At 43.0% G+C, this 27,341-nt stretch overlaps 1 protein-coding gene across 5 annotated transcripts in view; it reads left to right on the top strand.

Annotated features, from left to right (window-relative positions):
- Window positions 1-27,341, top strand: part of ARIH1 (ariadne RBR E3 ubiquitin protein ligase 1) — a 58,954-nt gene that overhangs the window by 2,169 nt on the left and 29,444 nt on the right. For all 5 annotated transcript variants that reach the window (XM_075764891.1, XM_075764893.1, XM_075764892.1 and 2 more), the window contains exon 2: window positions 23,011-23,078. In XM_075764891.1, the coding sequence (XP_075621006.1) occupies window positions 23,011-23,078 (68 nt within the window). The remainder of the gene's footprint in view (window positions 1-23,010; window positions 23,079-27,341) is intronic.

Raw genomic sequence — 27,341 nt, 5'->3', positions numbered from 1 at the left:
GGTGAGGAGTAGCGAGTCTCCCTGCTCATGCGTTTTCCAGACCCGGCTGGCACGGTGAACTCACCTACCTATTCTTCATGAACTGATTTCTTAGACATGGTCCTGTTTTTTAGTTTGGGTCTCTCCCCCCCCCCCCCCCTTTTATACTGCCCTTGAGCCGTACAACTTGTGTGCTTGATCTCCGAGTTGCAGAACTAGTGGAGAGAAGTCGGTATAGGTAAAGAGACCCTTCTTCTGCTCCTCTACCCCGGGGTGGCGGTGGGAGGCCTGACCCTGCGATGGACTTGGCTGCGTTGGGCTCTGCAGAAGCCTTGCAAACCGCCTACACAGAACCACAGTGGCTGCTGCTTATGCTTTAGTTATTTGTGTTAGATTTGCAGTAGTTATTCCTGGTTTAACAGAGCAGAGTGCAGAAAGCCAGTTTGTTTAGAATGTCATGGGTAAACTCAGGACCTAAAATCAGCTTAAGCCCTGGAATGTATCAGAAGAGAGTAGAAAAACATTCAGTTGCTCTGAATTGCTTTTAAATGCCAGCTTACTGGCATCAGATTCCTAGTCTGTTCGGAGGTAAGTGAACCAAATTCAGTTGATGCTTCAGTATTTGCTCATCCTTGCTTCTGTTACTGGTGGTGAAATCTTCCAGGGCTCTGTTCTGTTTATTTCCTTGCTTTTGGCGTCTGACCAGGATTGCCGCCGCTGCTTTTCTGGTTCAGTAAACCTTTTCTGGAGTCGCATTGGCTCAGGATCCTGCTGCGGATCCTCGGTTGCAGTGCTGTGATTCACTTGTTCCAGTCAAGTACTGGATGGCTTTGGTCTGCGTATCTATGTTGGGCTCTTGGTATCGAATGCCGATGCACGTTGTGGTTAAAGTTTCTTAGTGTTGGGGAACTTGTTCGTGCGAGGATGTAACGCAGAGGTTGCCCGTACCTGAAGACTTCAGCTGTAAGTCTTGCGCCCTCTAACCAGTGAAATTACTGATTTCTCCTCAGAAGTAAGGTATAAATAGGATTTTGTTTTTCAGTTGATCATCTTTGCAGCTGTGGTGAGAGGAAAACGTATCGGTGAGCCATGAGGTATCTGAAAGGGGATATCTGAAACAGTTTTTGTCCGTATTAAAACACTGGAATTGAACAGTTTATTAGCTGGTAATAAATGGAAGTGACTAAATAAATTTATTCTCCCATTCATTAAGTCATTTCCTAATAAAAGCTGTGTAAGAAAAGCCTGAACTTCTCAGGACTGGGATTTGATCTGATGAAGACTTTGCAGAAGTAGTAGTTAACTTGAGGTAAAGTTACTTGTTACAGAGCCTGTAACCTGCACTGTGGTTTGTAATGGGCTCTTGAAGACGGCTGCTCCGCACCGAGCTGTTACCTTTTTTTATCACTTGGTCTTCTAAGACTACTAAACTTGCAGTGAACTAGGGAGGTTTCAGAATGACTGAAATATTCAGAATATTTTGCATTTGCGCTCTCTTGTCTGAGCATAAGCGGGATTTCAGGTGTTTAATGATGATTTTTTGCAAAGTGGCGTTTATGCTTATAATTCTGATTTGACTCAATATGTTGCGCAACAAGAATTCCCCTTCTTCTCCGAATGCAAAAAATGGGGGTATAAATAAACTCCTTAACCTTGTGCTGTCGATTGGCTGAGACTTTTAAACCCCGCCTCAGAGTATCGCTGCCATTATATCACTATGATTATGTGGAGCAGAAAGTCATTTGACCTGTTATTTTAATTGTCTAAGTAAACAGATGGATTTCTGGCAGAATAAATCACCGAACAACTGTAAAAACCTAGACATAGAGGGGGTGTTGAACAAAAGGCTTTCTCCTCTTGCACACGTTTTCCCACAGTTTAATGCCTTCCCTGTGTTCTTCCTCTGAACTTTTTGTCCAAATAATTTTCTGACATTGTTACATCTCTTTTTTTTTTTTGATTGGATTGCTGTTTTCATTGTTGCTGTAGATTTTCTGAAAATAAATGTTTAGAATAACATGTTTGTCTCTGCTCTGAATAGAGCACGTGATGATCTGCGTGTCTGGAGTCTTGCTTGGCCCAGTGTTCTCCTTGCCTTGTCGCAAGCTTGTGCGATTTCAGTATTTCCGAGTTGGTTTCGTTTCACCTTTCTGGAGCATTCCAATGACATTATTGTGATCTCACTGACAATATTCATTCTTTCTGAACTTTGTAATAGCGAGGTGTTGAAAATGAAGCTCCAAAGGCTGATGTTTAAAACAAAGCACAGGAAAAGGGAGTCGAGCTGCCTCTTTATTTTTTTTTTTTTTTCCTTTTCCCCACCCCACAGCAGGGAGTGGGATCCTGGACGCGGCCGGGCGTTGTGCCTGACCCGCCACGTGATTGTGAGCGTGTTGAGCTTCGAACCTGAGCTTTCTTTGGAAGGAGATGACATCACCAGATCCAACAAAAGTTAGTCTAGGTCAAAAATACCTTTTCTCTTTACTGTAGCCTTTTAAATAAGGCTTTTCAGAGCAGAACGGGTAATGTGTAAAGCATTTGTACCAAATCTTGGTTTCTCATTTAAGTGGCAAAGCTGGGTGACTTAGTTGTAAGCAAGGTCAGGCCCTTACTGGATAAAAGCTTCGCCATTAAAAGAAGCCAAAACACCAGGCCGCTCCTAAGTTACAAAGCTGTGTTTGTTAAATTTGTTGAGGAATGGCTTTTTCAAGAGGCCAGCAGCGTTGTGGCGGTGCAGATATCCCCCAGAATGCCGCAGCTCCGTGGTTAAATAGAGCTCTGTTACGGCAAGTGCGAACCCATTGTCGCTCGGCAAAAAGGGGTCTTATTAAACCGTGGCTTTACTTGCTTGGACAAAACGTACTGCCGATTTCCAGTCCTAACTCAGGAAATTTCCCCGATGCTGGTGTAGTTCAGCGCTGTGGGCAAGTACGTTCCAAATATGTTGTCCGAAATAGGAATGACTTGCCAGCGAGCAGCGGGAATTGCTGCTGTTGTACAGGGTTGTGCTTAAAACTCTATTTAATGTTAGAGATGACATCTTGAAGACTCGGAGTACTTGAAGCTGCTTGACAAGCATTAGGTAGGAGTCTGTGGGTGGAAGAGCTTCAGGCTGATGCTTCTTGCGTTTGGGTCCGCTTGTGCTGCCTGCACGAGGTGAATTTGCAAGCCTTTAACTTCTCTTATTGTGTGGTTGGTTATTTGATAATAAAATTCTTGTTGGGGCCCTAAATGTTATCATGCTGGAAGGAAATGCTTTGTTAAACTCTCTGCGTTTCTGTCACGTGGCGTTTATAAGGTGTTTCATTAGAGTAGGAATGCATTTAATATTTCCAAGGAACGGAGTAAACTTCATTGTGACAAAGCGTTCCTGAAATCTGGTATAAGCGATCACCACAAAGTTTTTGGAAATGACATGGTATCTGTTCCCTGGCTGCCAAGACCTGTATTTCTGAATATAATAGATTTTTTTTTCCTTAGAATTATTTTAAATATCAGTGTTACCAGGTAGAAAAGTCTTGTTTTATGTGTTACACCTCCAGCGTAATTTAAACTTCGTACTTAAATGACCCATTTGCTTATTACTTTAGATTTCATTTTCTGTTAGGCCAAGCATAAATCTCATGGCTGGCCATGAGTAAAAAAAAAAAAAAAAAAAAAGATGCTAGTTTCTTTTGTCTCAGCATACTTTTGCAAAAATCACAAGGCAGCCTTGTGGATGCAGATGGGGACTGGCATGTATTGGGGACGTTGTCAAAGTGAAACTGAAAACACTCTTTAGCTATTCTTAAACATTTGTTTCTGAAAGCAAGAAATTAATAGTAAATACAGTTAATGCTATTCCCCGTGGGCTTAATTTTAGGGAGCAGGACCATACTTGTGGTGCAAAGTAGAAATGTTATTTCTGCTATAAATTGGAAGTTGATGTGTCACGGGGAAGTCATGATTGAGACTGCAGCGTTCGTGCTTCTTGATGTGAAACAATAGCTATTTCTGGGTGTTAGAGCATAATTAAAAATGAAACTATGGCTTACACTTTTACGCTCATCCCAAGCTCTGACTCCTTAGTTTTTGCCTTGCTTGAGTTAAAGTTCATTAATAGGAAATAAAAACCCAAACCTCTGATGCTCTTTGTGTTCTTGTGATGCGATATAGAAGTACGGGGCAGTCCTGTGTCTATTCAGAATATTTCACGTTTCTTGCTTAGTGCTGTTTGGCGAGCAACGTTGAATTTGGGAGCGTGGTGCCCAGAATTTCAGTTTGACAGTCTCTGCTTCTTGCAATTAAAACTGAGACCTGGAAGACTTTAATGTTTGTTCAAAGTGATGCCGTTAACTCCAAAATTAAAAGTCTCTCCCTGTACAGCACCTCTCCAGGTGTCCTTGCCACCTGTTGAATTGTTTTTAATTTTTTATTTTGAAAATATTCTCTCTTCCCCTTTAGTCCATGAATGAGATAAACAAGAATGTGGTTTGGCTGTTGCATGTCAGATGCGATAGAGCAGTTAAGGAAGTGATCGTTGATCTCCAATCTGCGCTCATGTTGTAATAGTGACTCAGTCACGGTTTTCGTACAGATAAAATTTCTAGGAGACTCTTCTTTACGGAGAATGTAGCTGCTCATTCCTCTGCTTAAGAAAGACAATTTTGAATGGCTGAGAGCTGGGAGAAGAATCCAGGATTTGTCACGAGAGTTGTGACTTTCTGTGGGAAGTAACTGTGACAGCTGAAAGTCCTCTCCGTGTAGTTCAGTCCATAACTTATCTGTTCGGGCTCATGCTTCCAGTCCTCTGGACTTCTATTACTTTTGGAGTTAAAGGGATCTAAAAATATTACAAGCGATGTTTTCTCTTGTTTGTGGCTGGCTACGCTGTATTATTGGCAGCCGTGAAGAATGTTTGGAGGCTTTTGTGTGTATATAGGCATATAATGCTGCTGGATTCCATCAAGTCATTTGGTAGCTTCTGCATTTGCAAGGAAATTGCAACCTCGTTTAGCGTGAAACACACACGGAGGGTTCGTAGCCACTCAGTAGTGCCAAATGGTGCATTTGAGTGCAGCCCAGCGTACAGTGCCTGTGTGTTCGAGAGAGGACTGCCGAGCTTGTGTAGGACATCGGTGCAGGAGGCTCCGACGTGACGAGGAAGTGACCGACTCTGCCTGAGCTGGAGAATAAAAGTTATCTTTTAATTTAATAATGGGAATTCTGCTAATTTTTACATAGCTTTCCCATCCCAGGTGTTAGTAATGCTGAAACCCTTGAGTTTGTCCAGCCTGTATTTAATTCCTTAGTTTGCTTTTAGCTTTTGATCTTGAGCTGTGATGGAAATACCGTTTAAATAAGTGCTTTGAAAACTGCTATTCCCGGCTTCCTCGGTAGTTGAGTTTCATGTGTAACTTAGTTTGGTAGTGTTTGTACTTCACAAGTTGGTGCCTTTTTAGAATCTGAAATGTCTGTATAACTACAGACACTCTTTCAAAAGAGGTGCCTTGTTTACATGGCATAGTAATGCTGAGTAATTATTTTTGGTATTCAGCGCAGTTTGCTGTGGTGAGTGTTTGAACCACCGTATGTACGTAACACTCAAATACAACTATTGGCATTAGATACTTTCAACAGTATCTAAGTCACTTGGAACAAAGCAGCAGCTATGAAGCCATTCAAAATACTTTTTAAAAATAACTTGTTTCTTCCCACTGTAGCTTAGCTGCCTGCTTCTGGTCGTGTTGACTTGCCCTGTGCAAGTGTCTTGGCAATGGTGGTGCCTTTTGGCAGTGCCAGCGGTCTTGCCAGCTGTTTTGGGCAGCGTTTGAGAGCTGGCGGGACACCTAGCTGGTAGGCATTGCCTAGTAAAGAAGAAAAACCCCTGAAAATTGGCTTAGGAGGGACACGTGTATCCCTTTGGTGTCCTCCCTTTGGAGAAGCGTGGAGTCCAAACAGCTTAAGAGTCAAGCGCTGCTTCTCCATGGCCATGTGTTGGTGTACGTCTGTCCTTGTTGCCAGGCTCTGGCACATCTGTGGGATGGCAAAAGGCTGTAGTTCTCTGCAGATAACGTTGGACAAGGGGAGAGGAGCCAAATACTGCTGCTGGGGACAGCGGAACAATTGAGAGCCCTGTAACAGGGGGCTGTTCGCCATAACCTAAGAGTAACTGAGCGGTAGCCTGTGTACCTGCCTAAAACTCTGCTTCTTGGCTTTTTCCTGAGCTCTGCTGATGGTTTCTGGCTGGCGCCTACTTACTCATGTTGGCGTGTTAAGTTCCTTCCTCTCAATCTTTTCTAAAGCATTCTTGGTTTTGTATCTTCCTCAGTTAAAACTTTTACATCCCAGAGCACCATGTGGCACCTTTCATTTCCAGGGACCAGCAGCGCAAGGATCCTGTCTTAGCCATCTGCTTCAAAAATAGGTCTTTTGGGAAACTACTTGTGGCTGAAATGTAAACGTGTGAAAGAGAAAAGGTTTTTCTTACGGCTTATTCGGTTCTCTGCCTGATCCCCTGGTCTGAGGCACTCTCCATGTTCTGGCACACCATGAACATGCCTTTTCGCACGAGGAGGGTGCATGCTAATTCACAAAAGATCAAACTTTGATTGCTTTGTGATTTGAGGAATTTGGGAGCTGGAGGGAGATAATCCCTGATGTTGGAAATTAAAAGCTTGGCTATTAGCTTACTGCCTTTACAGCTCTTCAGAAAAATTGTGCTTGATGGAGTAATACTTTGTGTGGTGTTTCACCAAATGAGGGATGCAGACTCTGAACTCTTGTTTTCCAGCAGATAAGCAGGATACAGTAGGAGTTTCTGCTCAGGAGGGCTCTGCTTGTGCACAGTTCTCTTGAAGTGGAGAATGCATGCTGCAACTGCAGAACTAGAAGAATCTGTAGAATCGCACCTGAAAATAGTCAACTGCCAAAATAACTGACTTTGGCTGTTAGTTCAAAGAATTTTTTTTTAAACTTATGTCTGCCTATTCCTATTTAGGAGAAAGCACGAAGAGACTCTCTTCCAAGGTAAAGAAGCAAAAATTTTAAGTGGTTCTGAAGGTTTCCGCTTCCTGCCTGGTATTAGTAAGCTAGGTCAATCTCTGAAGGAGCACGTTGAGTAAGTTGTGTGAGTGTACTACCCTGACAAAGTGCATTTGACCTGTTTACTTTAGCTGAACTTTTTCAGAGCCGCTGAGGAAGTAGCTGGTATGTGAACAAGCCCATTGTATAAAAATCATGGCAGGACATACTTGATTTTTGCCATTCCTGTGCCGCTTTGGTGTGCGTGTGGAAACTGGTGAAATAGTTACTGTGTGGTGAGGTACTTCACTCCGGATAACTTCCTTTTAGGGTTTTTCTTTGGTTTTCTGAGCTGAGGCAGTATGGGCTGTTGTTGGTAGGCTCCCAATGCTGCTTGGCTTGAGAAACCCAACAAACTCAAACAAGTTCTGGTGCTTTGAGTTTCTTTGGGTATTTAATACTCGTCCCAAGCGATGCTTTTTGAGACGCAGGGGTGTATAGACAACTGAAATCAGGACAGGCACGGTTACGTGTGCGTTGCTCTTGGCTTAGGCAGTTCCCATTCCCTCCTTGCATGGGTACTGCTGTTTGCAGGGCCAAATGATGAGTGGGGTCAGTGAACTCTCTGATGAAACGTGCCTCCTCTCTACTCTTATCAGTCAGCCCACTGTTTGACCCTGCGAGCAGTTGCTTTGCTCCATTTGCCAGAAGTGGTGGTGGCTGAATTGCTCAGCTCTGTACTGTCAGCAAAAGAAACGTGTGTGTGTGTATACACCTGAAGATAATGTTTTTGTGGCCCATTTTGGGTGCAAATTCAACTCTTTCAAGAGCTCTGGAGAGTTTTTTTCAAAACTTTGGTTTTCTCTGCAGCTGATAACTTTGGATTGCGTGTGTTCTTGTGTAACAAAACACAAACGCAATCAGCATTCCTTTGTCTGGCAGATAGAAATGTGGAGAGGGATTAGTGGAAAGCAGGAGAATTCACGTGAGTAAACAGTCTCCCTTGCACTGAGCTTTCCTGCATGGTCAGAATAACTTATTTTTAAGTTAACTCTTAAAAATCTACCTCCTAGTCAGGCTCGGGGATCAGAGAAATAGGGAGGTGGAAGGAATGGTCTGGAAAGAGGAGGAGTTGCGGACCTCTTCAGGGAAGAGGGGAGTATGTGTGGGAGAGCCATGTCTCGGGGGGAATAACCAAAGGAGAAACCTCCCAAGGCCTGAGGAGGTTTGACTCCAGAATAGGTGCTCAGAAGTGACAGAGCTTCGCTCATTAGTGTATATTAAAACTAGGCTGAACAGCAATTTTTAATAAGAAGATAGGAAGAAGAACACTCCAACAGTTAGCTTGTCAACCTAGTTAGCGTTCTCATTCTGCATTCCTCTACGCCCAAATAAATGATCCCAGTAGATGCTGGTAATGTGGAGTTTGGTTTTGTGTGAAGCGCAAGGCCTTTGGGGTCAAAACCCACCTAGTATGCATGCAGGAAAATAATAATTTCTAATTACTATGAAGATCTGATGAACAAATGTGTCTGCCATCTCTGTTTTGGTAGCTAGTACTACTTCTGTGACAACTGAAAGGCTATCTGGGCAAAGTGAGGAATTATTCTTTGATTTATACATATTTTATATAGGCATTAGCATGTTCCTTAATAACCCTTCTCTTTATTGTACTTGGTAAAATGATGATGTGTTTGAAACTTCTTTATTTGTATTAAGAGCTGAAATGGATACTTGAAAACGTACTCTGCTATATTTTTATGTTGGATGATGATAGTTGATAGTGTAGTTTTGTATGATGGTAAAGATCAAGTATAATGTGATAATATAATAATCAAGTATAACAGGTCTTGGACTATTGGGGTTTAGAAATGTAAGACACTGCCTTCAGTTGGAATTCTGTATTGAGGTACTGGAAATGGCTTCGGAGATTGTATAGAAACTGGCACGACGCTTGAGAAACTGGTAAAATAACTTGCTTCTTGGCTGGCTTTCTTAATTTCCAAACCTCTCGTCTACTCTGTACCGTTACTGTTTAGGACTGCTAGTTATTTTTTTAGCTGGGATGACAGCTTCTAGGAGGACAACAGAGCATGAAGACTGGGAGTTGTCTTTAGGGATGCTGGGATGGCTGATACTCAAACTACCTGGGGTGTGGGTGCTTGGAGATATTTGGGATCTCTGTCATCGTCGCGTACCACGGCGTAATTCCCCTGACCGGTGTCCTGTTATCACTTGCCAGGCTATCTCCGCAGGCTGGTAGTGCTGTGATGTGGAAGAGGCTGGGTGCCAGCCTTTTCAGTACACTTAATTACGCTAATGACTGGCAGATAATTATTCGTATTGCTAGCCTTTGCATCAGTTGTAAAGCAGGACTGATGAGGTGGGTTTTTTCTCTTGCAGAAGTCCAGTGTCTGATGACAGATAGTAATATCTTAAAAAGAAAGGAACAAGGGATGTGCTTGTCAGCTAGCACACAGTCCATCAAACGCAAAACTGCACATCCAGGTTTGTTTCCTAGTCCCTACCAAAAGGGAGAGGCTCCAGGTGCTTCGGAGGGTCTTGCACGTACTTGCTGCTTTAACTGAACTGGTTTGGAAACACTTCTGATTAAATGAGGCAAGTCTTCAAAGCTCTTAAATGGGAAAATGGTAAAGAATGGTAAAGAAGTTGGAGCTTTCCTGTTCTCCCCAACTGCTGTATGACTTGCGTTTTGTTATTTTCGTATTGAATCCCAACAGAGTATTTTCTCTTAACTCGAGGGAGCTCAGATAGCTGGTTAAAAAGAGTTGGTTAAAAATTAGAGACTGCAATTACAATTTTAGATATGTCTTGTTAAAGGATGGACGAATCCTTTATGAGGACGAACAAGAGAATTGTTAAACTCTTCATGTTTCCAGAATATCCTTTCTTCAAAGGTGGCTTCTGTGGAGGCCTCGGAGGGAAAAGTTTTGGGGTATAAACAGACAAAATTACTTCTCATAGCGGAAATCCCGGCTCATAAAATAGCATGCTGCCGGGGCTCTATGTTGTTGGCTATAAAACTAAGTAAGACTAAATGAGCAGAGTATGGTAAATAAACTGCAAAGTCATCATTAAAGAATGGGCCTGAGCTAGAAGAGGCTTGTTGGGAAAAGGATGCTGGCAGATTTTCCTAGTGCAGATACAGCTTCTGCCAGCAGAAAAGAAGTGCTTTTGCAGGTATAGCTGCTTTTGTGCAGGGAAGTGATACAAGCTATAACCACATCTGCTCTGGGGCTTTTGCCAATGTAAAGATGTTGCCAAAGATTACATCCCCAAGACGCTGCTGCATTGGCAATGATTTCCTGGGCCTGTATAGTTTAAGAGTGTTTAGATGGCTAAATTGTTGGGTTTTTTCCTTGATCAAGAGTTGTACACTAAAGCATAGGCATCACTGGGGTAGATTTACTACCTCTCAAGATGACATGTGTACAAAACATTTTGCCAGTAAATACTTCAAAGGGTTAAGCTCTTCCTGTTTTGTATTGCACTGTAATTTGGCAAGACATCCGTCTTTCTGCTGAATGATGCAGAGATGGTATGTGGGCAGGATCTGCTGTCAGAAAATGAGAAGGTGGCGGTAAGAACTGGGATCCAGTTGCGGAGCTGGATTGCTAAATGGGGACACTCATTAAATGTATGCTGAACGGTGACTGCTGTGATGTCATACAGCATGGTGCACCCAAATTCTCCCTTTAGCCAGCTGTGTGCAACCTGGGGCCTTTGTGCAGTGATGGGGAGATGAAATCAGCTGAAGGGAGGTGGGTTTTTTTCTGTCCTAAAGTACTGCATAGTGTGTTGACACTTCGGTGAGCGGATAAAACTTCTCTCAGTCCAAGTGAAGTGTGCCAGAGAGAGAATTGTTCGTTAAAGTGGGTGCTGCTTTGAGGAAGGGACAAAATCAGAAGCAATAAGTGACAGAGAAGTGAAGAGAGGTACCTAGTGCTTGGATGCTCACCAAACTGAGGCCTGGAGGAGAAAGATAAGATGGAAGAATGTTAAGGATTTTTTTTCTCCATAAAAATTCTCTAATGCTTTCATAAAGTGCCACTGGCCAAAAATTCGTCAACAACTGTGCTTCTCATCAGTCATGTTGTCTCTGAAGGGCTGTTAACAGTTGCATGCCACCGGTGACCATGTATCAAAATATATTTGAGCTAATCTGGCTCTTGTCGTGAGAGAAGTTTTTTAATTGGGATGGCTTTCATTTACTGTTCATGGTAGGTCTTTAGCTTACCAATTTGAGTGGATGCTACTTTATTGTGCTCATGGAAGAAGTTACCGTGCTGTAGCATTTTCTTCTCCCCGTCTGTGTATTTGTGGGAAAATGTTAATTACAATGTTCTGAAGTAGAAGTCTGGAATCAGGACACAGCTGCACAGGCGTGTTATTTTAAGATTTGTGCATAGTGAGTATTTCCCCCTGCCAAGTTACCTGTGAGTTGGAGAGCTCTGACTTTGGCTGCGGGAGGTAGCCTGTCCTTTTGCTCTCATTCTTGTCAGAAGAGGAAAACGCTGTGTAATCAAGCACCGCAATAACTGCTGGGTGAGAAGAACCGTGTGTTTGTGCTGGCAATGCACTTTGAGCTAAAGCTCTGTTCACAGTCGGGTGTTATCCTGGAAACAACTGGTTTTGAGGAATCATCTCAATGGCAGTTGTCTTGAGGTGATGTACAATTTGGCTGGATTATCGTCTTGTGACGAACATCTCATCTGTCTTTGTGTTTGAGCATACTGTGATACAATAGGTGTTCTTCATTAATGCCCAGTAACAAAAGCAGGTGGGAGACAGATCACCCGACAATTTGAGACTTAACCAGCGTTTGAGAGACGTATTTATGCTGAACATCCTTGGGATCCAATCCTCTGCTTGTGCACTATCTAAAGAGGACACTCTTTCTTTAATCACTGTCTGGAAGGACCTTTGAGACCAGGAAAAGGACAATTTGAGAGACCTCTCCAGAGAACTTATAAAACTTAATCCACAAAATCAAGTAGTTGTTTTCTTGGCGCATATTTGAGCCTACTGACAAACCTGCTGTGGAAATTGTCTATGGAACAAGGACACAAGTTACTGGGAATTTGCCCTTCCCAGTATTGCCATTGATGTTGGGTGTCACAAAAATATTCTCGTCCTCTCAGAGTTAGCCTGATTTTTTTTATGCACTTCAAGTATGCCATGGTATCCTTATTTCTTCAAGTTATCCTGTGGAGAAAAAAAAAAGTCTTTTGACATCACAAAATACTCAGAGGATACGCTTCTAGGAATGACTTTGCGGGTGTGTTTTGTCTTTTTTTTTTTTTTAAATGGAATAGACTTTTTTTTGGTCAGATACTGTTCTGTTACAGCCGATCTTCGTGAATGCAGCATGATAACAGATCTTCAGGAATGAAGCGATGGTTTGGCCTTTTTGAAAAGGACACGCAGTATGCTGCTGTATAGTGTGCTGTAAGATATTTTTCTGTAAAAGCGCCATCAAAAAAGCAAATTCTCAAAACCATTCTGTGTGGCTGTAAGACTCTTGCGCAGTAGAGATTTCTTACTAAGGTGAAGCTCAACTTCTGATACCTCTGCTGATCTACTGATAGCATCCTCCTAAGACTTACTGCCCATCCAGTGCCTTTTGACCAGGTGATGCCCTTGAACGTGCTTAAAGCAGCAAAAGTGAAGTTCTGTTATCCTAAGGGCACGCAAAATCCGCAGAGATATCCCAGCTACTGCTGACCACTAAGTAGTTCACTGGCCAGGGTCAACCTGTTCTTTACATTGCATGAGCTGCTGGAAGCCGAAGCTAGCAGAGACAGCAGTTTTGCTACTTGATGGGGAGAAACAGTGCCAGTTTTCTACAGATACATCGAGCCCATGAAACGGGTACAGCCCTGTGGGTGAATCTGGCAATGTACGGTGCTGACTGTGGTTAAAGAGTGAAATTAATGTACCGATACGTATTTAAATGAAGACAAAGAAGCAGGGAAAGCTTTTTTTTTTTTTTGAGACACCTTAAGATGTCTACAAAATAGTTTAAAGGAGAAAGCAGTTGTGCAGTTCCTCTTTCAGGTTTATTCCTTTACCACCTGTTTCTGCCTGCAAACAGGACAGTTCCTGTAGCTCGCATCGACAGACCTGTACTTTCCCAGAAATACCCGGTTCATTCAGAAGTTGAGTCACTGAAGTCAACGTTCCCCTGAATCCCAAACGGGGTGCTTTCCGTGGGTTGTTTTCCGTTTATCAGCTTGATGGGTAGCTGACCTGACATATGCCACTTCCAGTCTTTCCAACATTAACTAATAAAAGACTTTAATAATAAAAAAAAAAGTGTATTTCTGTCTTGGTTACGTTAAGGACACATCTTTGCAGAGATTGGCAGTATTCCCACAGTTTACTATCAAAATCTTCTGTTCGGTGGCCCAGCTGAATATAGACACTGCAATGATGATATAGCCAGGGATAGGTCCTGCTCTGATGAGTAGCTGGACTACACTCCTGAGTAGCCACCTCCCTTAAGATCTGTCTTGCAAATGGAGAAAGCTTTTGGAAGAAAGATGACAAACCGTTGGTATTCATCATCTTGATAAGAAACAGTCTTTCTGGATGATGCTTTTTGGAGATGAAAGCTAAAGTTGTTGGTGGGATGATGGAGGAGGAATCTGGGACCTCTGTGAATTATATCCTAATATGCTTTAAAATCTCTGGGACGAGAAGATTTGGGGAGTATGTTGACATGGGGAGAGCCCAACTTTGATGTGCCTCACACGTGACTCTCAGCAGTCTGATTTCACAAATTTCTTGGAAGCAAGTCCCTGTTGTCCGAGTCGTGCCAACTCAGCTGTCTGGCCACATGGTGATCCTGCTCTGGGTTAAAATATACCAGCGACCCCCTTAACCTGGATCAATTCCTCTATCTGGTTCTCTCGTAGCTCTGCAAGCAGTTGTGCAGCAGCGTGCTTGGGAGCCAGCGGTTGCAGGAGCTTGTGGTGCTGCTGAAATAAGTACTTTCCAAGCTGCTCCTTCATGGTCTGGAGCCAATGGGATGAAGCTTCTTTGGGGTAGGCTCTGAAGAGTATATTTTATTGCCCTGCCTAGTTACTGCCCTATTTTGAAGTAAAATAATAATCCAAGTAGCTGTTACTTTATCTCACAGGCCAAAATAGAGCTGGTGCATAGTTAGGCTGGTTTGGATTTCTGGAGTCTTCCTCGGTGTCTTTAAAATCTTGTGGAAGGAAGAGATTTCGTACCTGGGTCTGATCAGCCTGCGCTCTTGGGCTAAGCTGAGGGATTTTTGGCCCACATCACCCGGTCCCTAAACTCCTCCACTTTTGTTCAGCATCGTTTCTTTCTGTAAAGAAGCATGCTTTCGCATTCCTCTTGAACCAACATAATATATTTTTTTCAAGCCCTGCACTAGTGAGTTGTCGTGTTGGTTTGAGGCAAGAATTGAAATGATTGGGGATGCTTGTGGTCTGGAGAAAACCAACAGTCTTGCTGTTTGATGGAGTCTGATCTGTTTGTGGCACATGTACACAAACAGTGCAGTAAGTATCTGGCGGGACAAAATGGAATGTAACAGGGTGAAAGTTTTTATACTGTAGGCTCATGTATGATTGAAGGAGTAAAATGGAGCCTGGGGGTCTGGAAGTGCGTGTAATGTCAAGAGGGAAGGGGGCTGAATTATGCGTTGTGGACATTGCTTGTGCGAGTAGCGCTCTGTGGATGAGCAGGGAAGGTGACTACATGGTGTGATTGGCAAACAGAGGTCTGTTACTGCTTTTTCTAAATATCCATCTGTTTATTTCATTGATTTCTCATCCTACCAGAAGCACTGGGTGTTGACTGAAGGTTTGGCATGAAGGGGGAATGAGTTGTTACCGGGGACCTGGACTCTATCTGAGTGAACCTGCAGGTCCTTTATGTTCAGGATAGCCAAAACTCTTTTGGGGTCACGGATGGGGCTTTTAATATCACCTCGTCCACAGCCTGGTTGCTGTGCTGTGTACTGTTTTCTTCCTCTGCAGTGGGAGATATTAAGGAGCTACTGAAATAGTGAATGGGAAGAATTATATGGAAATGATGCCATCACCTTCTCCTACTCTTTTAAGGCAAGTCTTTGCAAATTCATGAGTGGGAGGCAATGGGTTGAATAAACCCATTCTGAAACGTATTCTGGTACCCATGTGCTCCCACTCCAGTTCTCTCTCAGTACGTCAGCTATAGTTTCACCGTGGCAGCTCTGGAAACTATAGCTGTGGCTTGTGTTGCTTACACAGATTTCCTGAGCTTTTGCTCGTATGTTGGGATTTCTTGTGGTGGGAGACACCAGGAGGAGGGAATTAAATGTATAAAATAAGGGTTAGCATCTCTCTATCCTGTCTTCAAACCATAGATCGCCTGGTATGGAAGCAAGCGTAGCTGAACTACTGGAAAATACCTTCCCTGGTTGTCGCCCGTACGCAGTTTTTAATTTGTGTTGAGTTGTTGGTGGAGCTTTTGCAGTCATCTGAGAGCAGCATGGCAAATCCATCCTGTCTTCTGTGATTTAGAAATTTTTACAGTGTGAATTCAATTTTTGTATTTCCAAATTTGCTAATTCCTCCCAGAGTTGTTGCTTTAGTATTTTTTTCTGATTTTAAAAGCTTTGTTAGACAATGGATCTTTGTTGCAGCTCCTAATCATTAACCTGAAAACTTTCCAAAAGGCTCAGAGAAAATGTAAAGCAGCTGACTGCTTCATTTCTGTCTCTTGAACCAATTAACTGAAGTAATAGTTTTCTCCGAAGTTGCTTCTTATTATCTTCCTCTACTAAAAAAGCGTATGTTCATCAGAGCTAGAAACAACCATAAAGTGCAGATAAGTTACTACAAACTGAGATCATAATATTAAGCTGCCAATGGCAGTAATTCAGTAACGATTTTCAAAATTAAGAGATGATGTGTGAAGGGAAGTTAATGAGATGAAGAAAGATGTAGGAAGCTAAGGAGATGATGGACATAGAAGCCGAAGCCTACATGTGCGTTACTGGGAAGTTACAGTGAAGTGGTAGATGCCCGCTGGAAGACATCAGCAGCAAATGGTGGTGACTGGCAACGTCACAGGGAAGTAGCCTGGCTTCACATGGAGTTGCTTGGAAATGCCACTAGCAGGAAACAGGTAAATTTTGGGATGATTCAGAGCTGAGTGATTCAAAAAAGCCACTTACCGGGGCTTCAGTGGGGCTGTAGGATGCAAATACCATGTCCTTAGTGGATGCATAGAGGCGGAAATTAAATTGAAACTGATTTTCTTGCTCATAAGAGGTGTTTGGAAGATGAGAAGCATCTGGGAATCGTGCGTTGTGCTGGCTTTATAAGCCAGGAGGTGGCTGATGGCAGAAACGTACCTTGGTGCGATTCTCTTCCAAGCCTCAGGGGATGGCAGAGGAGGAGAGTATGGATGGGTGGTGGCAGACTGATCTGTTTAGCTGCTCTCCTCATCTTCTCACAACAGCCCTCTTATGTTCTGTCTGTAATCGAGCCAGGGAATATTAGATTACAGGAAAATTTTCCAGCAGCTTCTCGGAGTGCTCAGTTGGTGGTGTTTAAAAACTAGCAAGCTTGAAGGTACCTTCTTTAAGAGATGACGTCCTCGGAGGTGGTCAACACTTAGATCTCATATTCTCCGTTTGGTTCCTGGGAATTTTATTAAGCTGCTAGGAATGAGGTTTTGTGCTTGTAAAATTTCCTGTAATTGTCTCCTGAAAGAATAGCTGTGAATGGATCTTCGTGAACGAAGGTCACCCAGCGCACTTGCAAAACAACGCAAACCTTGCGATGACAGTCTTACTGTAACGTGATTCAAGCTAAAAGCTTATCTAAAACACTTCGTATGTTGATGATGTCTAAGGTTACGTGTATGGGGCTGGGAGAGATGCAAGTGAAGAGCAGCGGTGCTAAAACAGAGCAGATGATCTAGTTATTGCAGAATTTGGGGCCAATTTCCACTTTGTGTCCCGTCTGTTGTGTTAAGTTGCGCTTGTTCTGTGCCATGGATGGAGAAGGAGCTGTTGTCCTTCAGAAAGGAGTGTCAGTGTGCAAACCTGTTGGGTCTTTGAAGAAATTGAGGGCTTATGGGGGGGGGGGTTCAGCTCCTGCTCGTTGGTGGCACTTAATGCAGTTGAAGTCCTGAGGTTTAGGGCATGCCTGCCTGCACACCACCTCTGTGACCTAGGAGAGCACTGGGGAAAAACATGCAGCACATCTGATTGATGCTGGTCTCCAGACCGTCAGTGAGAGCTACAGCTGAGGCAAGTGAAAAATCTCTTTTAATTTATCAAGAAATCTTTGAAACCTTCTCATGGTGAGGTTGCTGTTGCTCTGCCTGCTAATGTAAAGTGTGATTTACGGATGTCTGAGGCTTAGGCAAAGCCAATGTTTCTGGAGTGTTTACCGTGATTCAGGGATGCAAAAAACAATTATGTAGAAAACCTGGAAGTGATATTAAACTCGTATTGCTGTACTGAATCTGAAAAAGCCTCTGCTATTGGGATACAGGTGCTCCACTTGGGATGAAAACTGTTGAAATGTGAAAGCTGCCATGTTTAGAAAATGAAACCAGCTGTGAAATGGAAAGAAACAAAATGAAAAATTTATAGACCGTGTCTCAAGGAGGTGAGAGAGGATTTTGCTGGAGAACCAAGCTTAAGTTGTTCTTAAGTGGTTTTGATCTGTAGTGAATGCTGAAATTGAAAGAGGAGCTTACTTCCAGCATTGTGATGAGAAACTGAACTCTAAAATACCCTTTCCTTGGTAATAACTGCAAGAATTAACCACGCAGCTCATCCTGATGGATGCAAACATGAATGGATCGAGTACTGCAAACTGTCGTTCAGTAATATGCTACTAGGAAATTCTGATTTAAGCTAATGTCCTAATAATCTTTAATTTATAATTCATTTATGTGTTTAAGTGCATCCAGGTTCCTCCTTCCAATTCATACTTCCTTATTTTGACAGCAAAAATAATTCAATTCAGGTATTAGGGACGAAACTTTCAATTCGATTAAGTTCTATTAAACTAAGGAGTTTTATTTCAATTAATAATGTTTCTTTGGAGAAGTCCAGACCTTCTCAGGGTTTCCCATCCTTCTATCTCGCACTTGCATTGGCGTGCCCGAGCATGGCAGTGTAGGTAAGGATAAGAAATGTAAATTTACTCCAGTGAAAAGCAGTGGTGAAGTGGGGTCTCTTTGAAGGACATTTGGGACTTGGCTGCTTTGTTAGCCTAAAAAAAAAAAAAAAAAAAAAAAAATAATAAATCACTGCTGAAGGACTGGCTGTGTTTCTCTCTGAGCAGAGCTTTATTATGAATGTCTTGTTAGCGAGAGATAGTTGTGACAGCTTCTTTTAAAGTGCCCTGAGAATTTCCACAAAATGGCTGCTTTCCTCGGGTTTCGTTGCTATCTGGATATCAACAGGCTCGCTGCCCTGAGCTGTAGGCAATCTTCCTCGGCTTCAACATGTAAAATTTAATAGGTGGCTGTTGTAAATTAGATCTGCTGTTTCAGCTTTCATGAAACCACGTTTGGAGGAAAACGGAACGTTTGAATGCGTTCGCTTTTTCCCTTGCTTGCCGTCTGTTTCTGGCTGTGTTACTTATTACAGTTTTCCTTTGTAAACAGAGAATACCCTTTGCAAAAGCACGCTTCTCCCCGCTGCAGCTTCTAGCCTAAGTAGTAATCCCGTCTGAGCAGCATCGTAGCTTGCTCGTAACTAATCTTTGTGGTGTAAGAGTGGTAGACGTTAATCCTGTGTGCCAAACAAGAAGCCCATCCAGTTTCAGAACAGAAACTATAATATACTGCTGCTGGTGGTGGTGATTAAATATTCTGTTAATTTTCTCAGCTCTGGGCAGAGCAAGTGTCCAGAATGATCGCTGAGGGCTCGTACAGCAGCGCCAGGGTTGATAGAGGGTGTAGCAGAACTAGTGTCAAAACAGGGGTTGAAACATCAAATTATTTTGGTGTCATTTAACCCCGTATGACCAAGTTACAGGACACAGCTGCTCTGCAGCAGCTAACCTCTCATCGTGAGAGATTCTGTGATTTACTCCTCCAAAACTGCTCCCAAATAACTGTGAGGTAAATATGTGCATGCAAGAAATTAATGCGGAGCAGCTGTTACCCGGTGCCTCGCCTTAAATTAGAACAATCCTTAATGCCAGAGGTTTTTGCATTTGTATTTAACCGTGATTTACATTATGCAAACCAAGCCTCTTAGCGCTGCATCCCTCCCTGTCTTCAGTCCTCCCTGCGTAACGCAGGCTCGGGTCCTGTTGCTGTCCGTGCCGCGTACGAGCAAGGGCAAAGTTGTATTAATCCTTGCCTTCTGTATTGGTGAAACAACTAGTTAAGTTTTAAATGCTAGATCTTAAATGTGGCAAGTGGAGAAAGCAGGCAGCCCGGCTGTTTCTGGTAGGAATTTGTCATGCTGCTGGTGTTTACTTTTTTTTTTTTTTTAAATTAACATGTCGAACAAATACTCCTATAGCTAGAGGAAGCTAAAGCCCAACAAGTCAGTAAAAGCCACCCCTTGCACCATATTTGTGTTATGGTATAGCGAGCCAGCAGCGCTGGTCTCTGAAGCGTAATCCTGAATAACGTGTGGTTTCGTACAGTGCTGTCACAGTGAGAAAACAGCTTTATTTTTGTGATGCTGGGATACTTGGGGAGGGGTCTGATGTCGAGAAACTCATCTTGGGAAGGTGCAGTGCTGCTTGGTTGGGAAAATGGAGAAGCCACAAAGGAAACAAGACCCTCTTCTTTTTCGTGGTCGCTTGGCCTTTGGTAAGCGATGTTTGCTGGGTTTGCCTTGTGGTGCTTGATAATCACTGCAGACCACTTTAAATCCTTATTAATATGACATAAGTTATCCTGCAGTGCAGGGAGAACCTGTCTGTCGTCTTTAAAAAGAAAAGTCAGACAGAGACCACTACCTCCGTTGTCTTTTAGCCTATTAAGCAATTAATAGGTGTTCCCAGAAGCCTTAATACAGTGGCCAAGCGGGCTGCTGTGGCAGAAAGTAGGACAAGGTGCTCTTAATGCCGTTGTTTGAGAAGTTTAAGAAAATACTGTTTCTCTCTGCATCCTCTTGGCAGATCTCTGAGCCGAGCGGAGAATCCTTGCATCTGAGAAGAGCTGCATGCTTTACTACCTGAAACTTGTTTGTAACTGTAGAACAGGGCAGGGGCGAGCGGCTCAAAGAATGTGCTTTATAGATGTGAGAGTGCTGGAAGAAACCTATACATGGGATCTGCTTGGTATGTTTAGCAGATTTCCTGGTTTGAGGCAAGACTTGTCCTAGAAAATGTGATTTTTTAAAAAAATAAAAGTTGTACTGACTATAGGAGCTGGTATCATAACCAAGGTAATCTAGAGATAGGATCAGATTGTTTACTAAGGTATGTTTTCATCTTTGATTAATTTGCTCTAGGAAGTGTGTGTGTTTAAGTGAGCTACTACAAGCTCCTTTAGGTACTGCTACACACTACAGATAGTATTATAGAAGATGATGTTGGTGAGACCCAAATACAAAATAACCTAGAAAGATCAAAACTTAAAGCCCTGAAAGAGGCTGAAATCCTTTTCCCTGAAATTGCAGTAGTCTTTTGGTGTGGGACACCCTCAAATTCCCATACAGCTTCTTGGTGGCAGGACTGACTTGAAAGAGTTCAACTAGTTGCTCCCCTGTGCCCGCAGTGCTGGCACAGGCTCTGTGCTGCTACGTGCTGGGCTGGATCAGGGATCGATGCTATCAGAAAGCTTTTTGTTGATTTCTTTTCTTTATTTTCTTTTCTTTAAATGGGTTTCTGTGCTGGTTTAGCGTGATTCCCACATGGCTGCAGCAGCTTGAGTAGCGTTGGCCGGGCAGAGCACTTGTGGGCCCTGCTGTCAGGGCGGAAGGTGAGGATGCAGCTCCCTAGGAGATACAAACGTGCAAAGACCATCCTCTGGCTCAAAGAGCCTCTCACCCTTGCCTCGGGGTGTATACTCAGTGTATCCACGTTGCGTTTGCACAGTGAGGTGTATCAGCTTGCCCCTTTGGCCGAGATCTACAAAGAGAGGGGAGAATAACTCCATCAGAGCAGCGAGCTAGTCCAGCTCGTCCCGGAGCTGTACAGTCACTGACTGCTTTGACACAAGGAAACGGGTAAATCTGCCCAAAAGTGGGATCGCCCCTTTAGCAGTCAGCTGCAGCGCTGTTACCACAACCCTCCTGAAGGTCGGGGTGCTGCCTCGCTATTTCACGGCCAGTCGCGTGTGGTTGTCAGCCAAGGACCTTGTTGTGTTATTACAATTAGGAGCTTGGATCCGCATCGCCTGGGAGACTTGTTCAAAGAGGGACTGGGGTCGCGTTTTCACAACGCAGTGCGTTTGGCAATACCGGTTTCTGGTTCTTCTGCGCCGTACCATGTGGCAGATTTGCTGTCCCAGCTGTTTATGAGGCTCCACATGGACTGGATCAGGGAACTGGTCTAACCTTTGCAAAGCTGCTTTTGTTCACATGGGCTTTTTAAGCGGGGAAAAAAATTTCTTAATTTGGCCTTTAAACAAGCTGTGCTGGCATTAATAAGAGTAAGAACACACTGCAGAGGGAGAGGAGTGTCACTTTTTATATATAAACCACAAGACTAGTTCTTTGTGCTTAGATTTTGACCCTCGGGCTTTATCTCAGTGAATGTTTTGTTGGTGTCACCCCTGAAAGATGCGGTCCCGCTTGTCCCCTCCTGCCCTCTCCCTTCTGCTAATGCAGCTGTTTGTGTGGTCAGGCAATCAAACAGATTGGGGAACTGATTCAGTGAAAAAACAACTTAAAGGAAAAGAAGAAAAAAAAAAAAAAAGTTTATTTCCGAGTCAGTAATTGGCAGCGTTGCAGCATAAGATGGCTGTACCAGCGCGGACTGGTGAGCGCAGGACATGCAGGCGTGCAGCTGAGGGTAAGGATGGGGGGGGATCGCTGCTTTGGGTGGCAGCATTAATTTTTTGGCAGCTTCAAGTTGTAGCTATAGCCGGCGGGCTCAGAAAATCGCATTGCTAGTTGATGTCCTACTTTTCAACAGCTTCAGAGTGTCCATTGAAAATTTGCCCTAAGGCAAACTTCCATTTTGGTGTCAAATGGTAAAGTACACGTAGCTACTCTTGGGGTTCTCAATGTTGCCTCTGTTGCATGTAAATGGTCCTCAAACCGAGCCGAGATGGTTTGGATTTAGGGAGCTAAAACACGGTTCTGGGGGGTAACAGAAGCCATATGGTTTGTTATGTTTCTCGGCTCATATAACCGAACCCTTGGCTGATGGTAAAGATTTAGTTGGAAGAAAAACTCGTGTACTAATGAAAATCAGCTTTTATTTCTGGTCCTATTTCTGACCTTTGTAGGCTGCGTTTCTTTGCTTAGTTGTATAAATGGATAATATTTTCTGAATCGCGGGGTGCTTTGGGAACATTTGGGGACTTCAAATGGCACTGTCATCATACACTGGCAGCTGGTTACGTTCTGGGAGAGTTTTCAGCCGCAGTGTTTTGGTGGTCAGGGCTGGGACAAACGAGGAATATTCTTGTTCTGCAAATAGTCTGGAGCTTGTGGCAAAAATGGATCAGAGGGATGCCAATTAGCCCTTCCTGCACTTTACGAACATCCTGGGTTTATGTTGCGTAAGTGTGCCGAACATGGAGATGTTGGCACGTGGGCGTCTGTTGTGGTAGCAGTAACGAACCTGTTCCTTAAGTCTTCAGCCACATTCTCATTTTATATAGTCATTTGCTTTATAGAGAGTTTTTTAAAATTTTTTTTCTCTCTGTCAAACTATTTTCCAGTGTATGTTACTTAACATAATCTGTGCAGACAGTACACATTATCAGACACTGATTTCTCCATTTGCTTATTCAAAACTCTGCTCAGCATTCTTATAGCAGTATACCAACTTAGACAAGCAGTTACTCAATTATTTTTTTCTTCTTCTTTTTTTTTTTTTTTTTGTCTAGAATCCAGCGACTATTACTCGAATACTGCTTAGCCATTTCAACTGGGATAAAGAGAAGCTGATGGAGAGGTAAGCAGCCACCTTAGCACGCAGCCATGTTTCACTTCAGACCTGCAAGAAATATTTATTATCAGATGAATGCAAGACTGGATGAATGCACAGTATGTCGCAGGAGGATCTGTTGTGTAAGCTTTAAATGTTCCCCCTTTAGCAGCCTTTACCAGCTAAGAGTGACTCTTGGTTTTAGTATTATTAATACCTGTTAGATTTCAGAGAAGTTTTGGAATTGAGTTGCCCCTTGGAGGAAGGGGTTCCTTCTGATTTGAACACGTCCAGGCAGAGGATTTTCACAGGCTTTGTGAAAAAGCAAGCAGGAAGAAGTTCCCGTTATCTCGCAACTGTTTCAGATTTGGATTTAGTCGCTCTTGCGTGCGTCTTCCTGACATATTTATTTGTTAGTGTTGCTGAGACTAAATTGTTCTTGATGGATAAAGGGTACTGGTAAAGTGCCTGTGACTCGACTTTGTCTTTTCAGCTCTAGGTTTTCTTTAGTGCATGTGTAAATAATGGCTTCAATTTTGCCTCTCCCTCCCGCTCAGAGCATTTTATGGTTACTTCTCATCTTTGATTCTCTGCTCTTGAGGACCTACTGGTTGTTAAGGTCTTTGCTGGTGGAAGGAAGATGAGGGCAGAAGTGCTCTCAGCCTGGTAAGATTGGTTATTTGTCCTTCTCTCGGTTACCATTTCCTTTGCCCGATGATCAGGGTATGAGAAGATGGTCTGTAAAACCGTGTGCAGAAACAGCTGTTGGTAGTACTGTTGGATCAATGGATGCCGACTAACAGCCCGTAGGTGCTCTGTGCTGGGGGCTGAGCCCGTGTGGTTGGGTGCTCTTTCGCACAGGGTGCCAGTGCGGAGGAACAATGCATTTTCAGCCTGCTAGGAGATAGTTTTGGAGCTTAAATATTTCCACTCTCCTAGGAAAATGGATGTAGGACACCTTTAACCCCCTTTGTGTAACACTTTCAGTTAGTGATGGCACTCAGGTATCTCTTACTTTGTTTGGCCTAGATTTCCTTCCCCCCCCCCCCCCCCCCCCCCCGCCCCTGAAGTGATTGTATTTTTTAAAGCTTTCTAGTCTTTGCTTTATTTTCCTGAGACTGACCTCTCTGAGCTAATGTTGGAAGTACGGAAGCTTTGTGTTACAAATACAGTCACATTGAGGCTATTTAACTCTGACTACAACTGCTAAGCATTCTGATTTAGTTCCTTCTCTATAATGTGCATCTGTTCACGTCTTTCTATTTAATTTCTCTTGGTTCTTTTGGTCAGGCTAAAGTTCACTCTCCTTGGCTACCTCCATCTCACTTTGAGATACCTCTACGAAGTGTACTGAAATGTCATCCCTTTATTCAGTAGGTTTTCTCCCTTCTCACTGAAAGCTTCTTTGTGAAGGCTGCCATCAATTTAATAAAAAAATATAATAATTGGGCTGTGGATTTTTTTTCAAAGGGGGGTGTCAGCCACTTCTATGTGAAGTATTATTGTTAAGGCTTTCACAGTTTCCAACCAAAACACTTTAAGTACATGTAAATATTTACAAAGTCCACAGGTAAACATTTACTCTTGGTACATACTTATTAAAATACTTATCTTAATTCTATAGGATTAGCCCCGTGAGTAATGCAATACGTGACCCTTGCTTATGCAGACCTATTGCACACTGGTCACAGTTTTGCTGCTGATGTCCTGTTGTATTAGAAAACCATAAAAACATTTTTTTTCTCTCAAGTAGCCGGTGCTGTTTTCTGTCACTTCTTCACCAAATAGCTTCCACGGAGCCCTCTGCAGCGCTCTGCTGTGCTTAAACCAGGAGCAGGAGGCTCAGAGCTGGTTCTTAGTGTTCAAGTTGATTTTTGTCATTGCTGCAGTTATATGTGACGGCAAGAGTGGGAGGCAGGTGGTCATTTCAGTAGCCAGGATGCAAAACAAATAGGTTTTAAACTAGTGACAGAGCTGGAAATGATGCCGTGAGCTAGCTACGCGTTGCATCTTTTTGCTGAAATCAAGGTGGTTCTCGTTTAGATGAACACAAGCTGATTAAGCCCAAATTTAGGCTTGGTTATTCTTCCAAGAGAGATCACTTTTGAGACTTGTTTGGCTTTGTGTGTGTCCGGCAAATCTTATTGCAGCACTGTGCTAGTGTAAATGAGCTCAAAAACACTGGGAAGCATTCACGTGAGGTGGAGGGGCAAGCTCTTCTCAGGCACAGAGTTTAAATTTAAACATTATTTCTTCTAATGGAAAAAAAACCCTCCAAATCTTACATTTTACTGTGTCTTCAATGCATGACCCAAAAAACCTCTTGTGTCTGAAATCCCCAAGATTCCCCAGGAAATTGCTGTCGTTGCCTGCGGTCTGGGTGGGTTTAATGCTTGCTAAGAAGTAATATTTGGGTGCAGTTTTTGGTGCTTAATTTCACACCAAGTCAGAGCTTGAACTCAGTTGCTTAATGGTGTATATTTACAGTACCTAGCCAGTGTCTGCTTTACCTTTAGCTCATCGTGAGTCAGCATGACCCAACAGGCAGCCTTATCAAACTTTGCCTGTAGTAAAGCAGATTAAACCAAGTGGCTTTTTTTTTTTTTTTGGTAGGTGTTGCGTTTGGTGAGGGCTGAGTCCATGAGATGAAAATTTCCACGTTTGAAACCACGAAAACCTCTTTGTCGCTTTTTGGTATTGTTGTGCATATTTGTATTAAGTGGGTTGTTATTGTCTGTGTTAGCTTTGTCATGGAGTAATTGCACGGCATTATTAAGAGGGCAGATGTGTTACAGGTATTTATTCTACTTGTAATGAAATAATAGCCACAATTGAAAAACTGCCCTATCCACTGGTGAAGCACTAATTGTTTGACTGTGTCTGAAAGCAAAATTGCTGGTTTGGGGTGGATTTGTTTGTAGGATGGAAGTGGGTACTGGAGAAAGTACTCGAGTCCAGCTTCTGATCTGCCACACGTGTTTTGGAGAATGAAGATGTTAAATATTATGTTTTCCTCTTAGTCTTACAAGCTTGGTTAATAGAGACAGGAGACCAGCAGGTGCAGATTGACCAGGTAACCTCAGAAATAAGTGAAGGAAGTGTTTTGGTTTGTAACTTGATTACTTTCCAATTTTACCATGGCTGATAGCGTTCATCCCTTCTGAGGGATGAACCTACTCATGAAGAAGAGACTAAAATGCAGCTCTCCTGGTAATTTTTTATTTTATTTTATTTTTTTTAAAAGTAATTCAGCAGGTAACCAAAGGCCTGATTTAATCCCTAGAGGTACAGACAGAGGTACACAGTACCCCGTAGGTGCTTATCTTGGTGGCCACATGTCCGCCGTCCCTCTGAGCAGAGGACAGATGCCAGGACGGTCCCGGTGGCCTGGCTGCTAGCCCAGCCTGCCTCTTCCCCTTGCATTCAGAGTCTGACTCCTCTCTGTAGGTACCTGGCTGTCTGCTTTCCTTTGGGCAAATAACTGCTTAACACTGTTCAGCAGAGGCTGAACAGGGGAAAAAAACATGTATGGCAGGCTTTTTGGTATGAATATAGCTTTTACTGCGAGTATACTGATTCTCTGACCTTCACAAATGCCCTTTCTCTAAAGTAAATATCCCAAAATGTGTACTAGAAGCATTTATTTTTTTTTCCAGTGAAAAGGCTTTTTATCTTTGATAGTCCCTTGGAAAGGATTTGATTATGTCTAGAAAATTGTGATTAGGCAGTTACCAGCAGCAGCAGGAAATTTTGAGGAAATAAAAGAAGCTGACAGCTTGATCCCTCTGCCAGAAAGACCTGATGATACTATTATGGAGTTGGTGTTGGTAAGCAGTGGAGAAATTATAGAAGAACTTGAAAAAAATTCACTGGTGTGTCTGTTCATTTTAAAGTCGCAGAGAAAACAACTTTGTGATGAAGAGAATGAGTTTTGAAAAGCTAATAGTTGTTGAAGTCAGCTATATTGAGCAAAGAGTCTAGTGTTGAATAGGCCAGAATATTTCTTGAGTATCGGAAGTGCTAGAATTACTGAATATCTGCATTGCAAAGGGAGAAGAGGATAAAGGATTTAAAAGGCTGTTAAGGGTGCTGTACTCCTCCCTAAGATGAAAATAAGGAGCGAGCTACCAAGAAGCAATCCGCTAATAGCGAGAAGTTGAGGAAAAATCAAAACCTTGGAGCTGTGAAGGAAGCGAGGACGTAATCTCCTAAAGGGGTTTTTTCCTCGTGTTTCACAACAGAGATGATGGCATGCAACTATATGATATAAAATATGTAGCATACATTGGG

Source organism: Balearica regulorum, chromosome 12 (genome assembly GCF_011004875.1).
Source record: "Balearica regulorum gibbericeps isolate bBalReg1 chromosome 12, bBalReg1.pri, whole genome shotgun sequence".
Lineage (NCBI taxonomy): Eukaryota > Metazoa > Chordata > Aves > Gruiformes > Gruidae > Balearica > Balearica regulorum.
The sequence above is the reverse complement of the archived record's forward strand: the minus strand, read 5'-3'. Positions and strand labels throughout refer to the sequence as shown.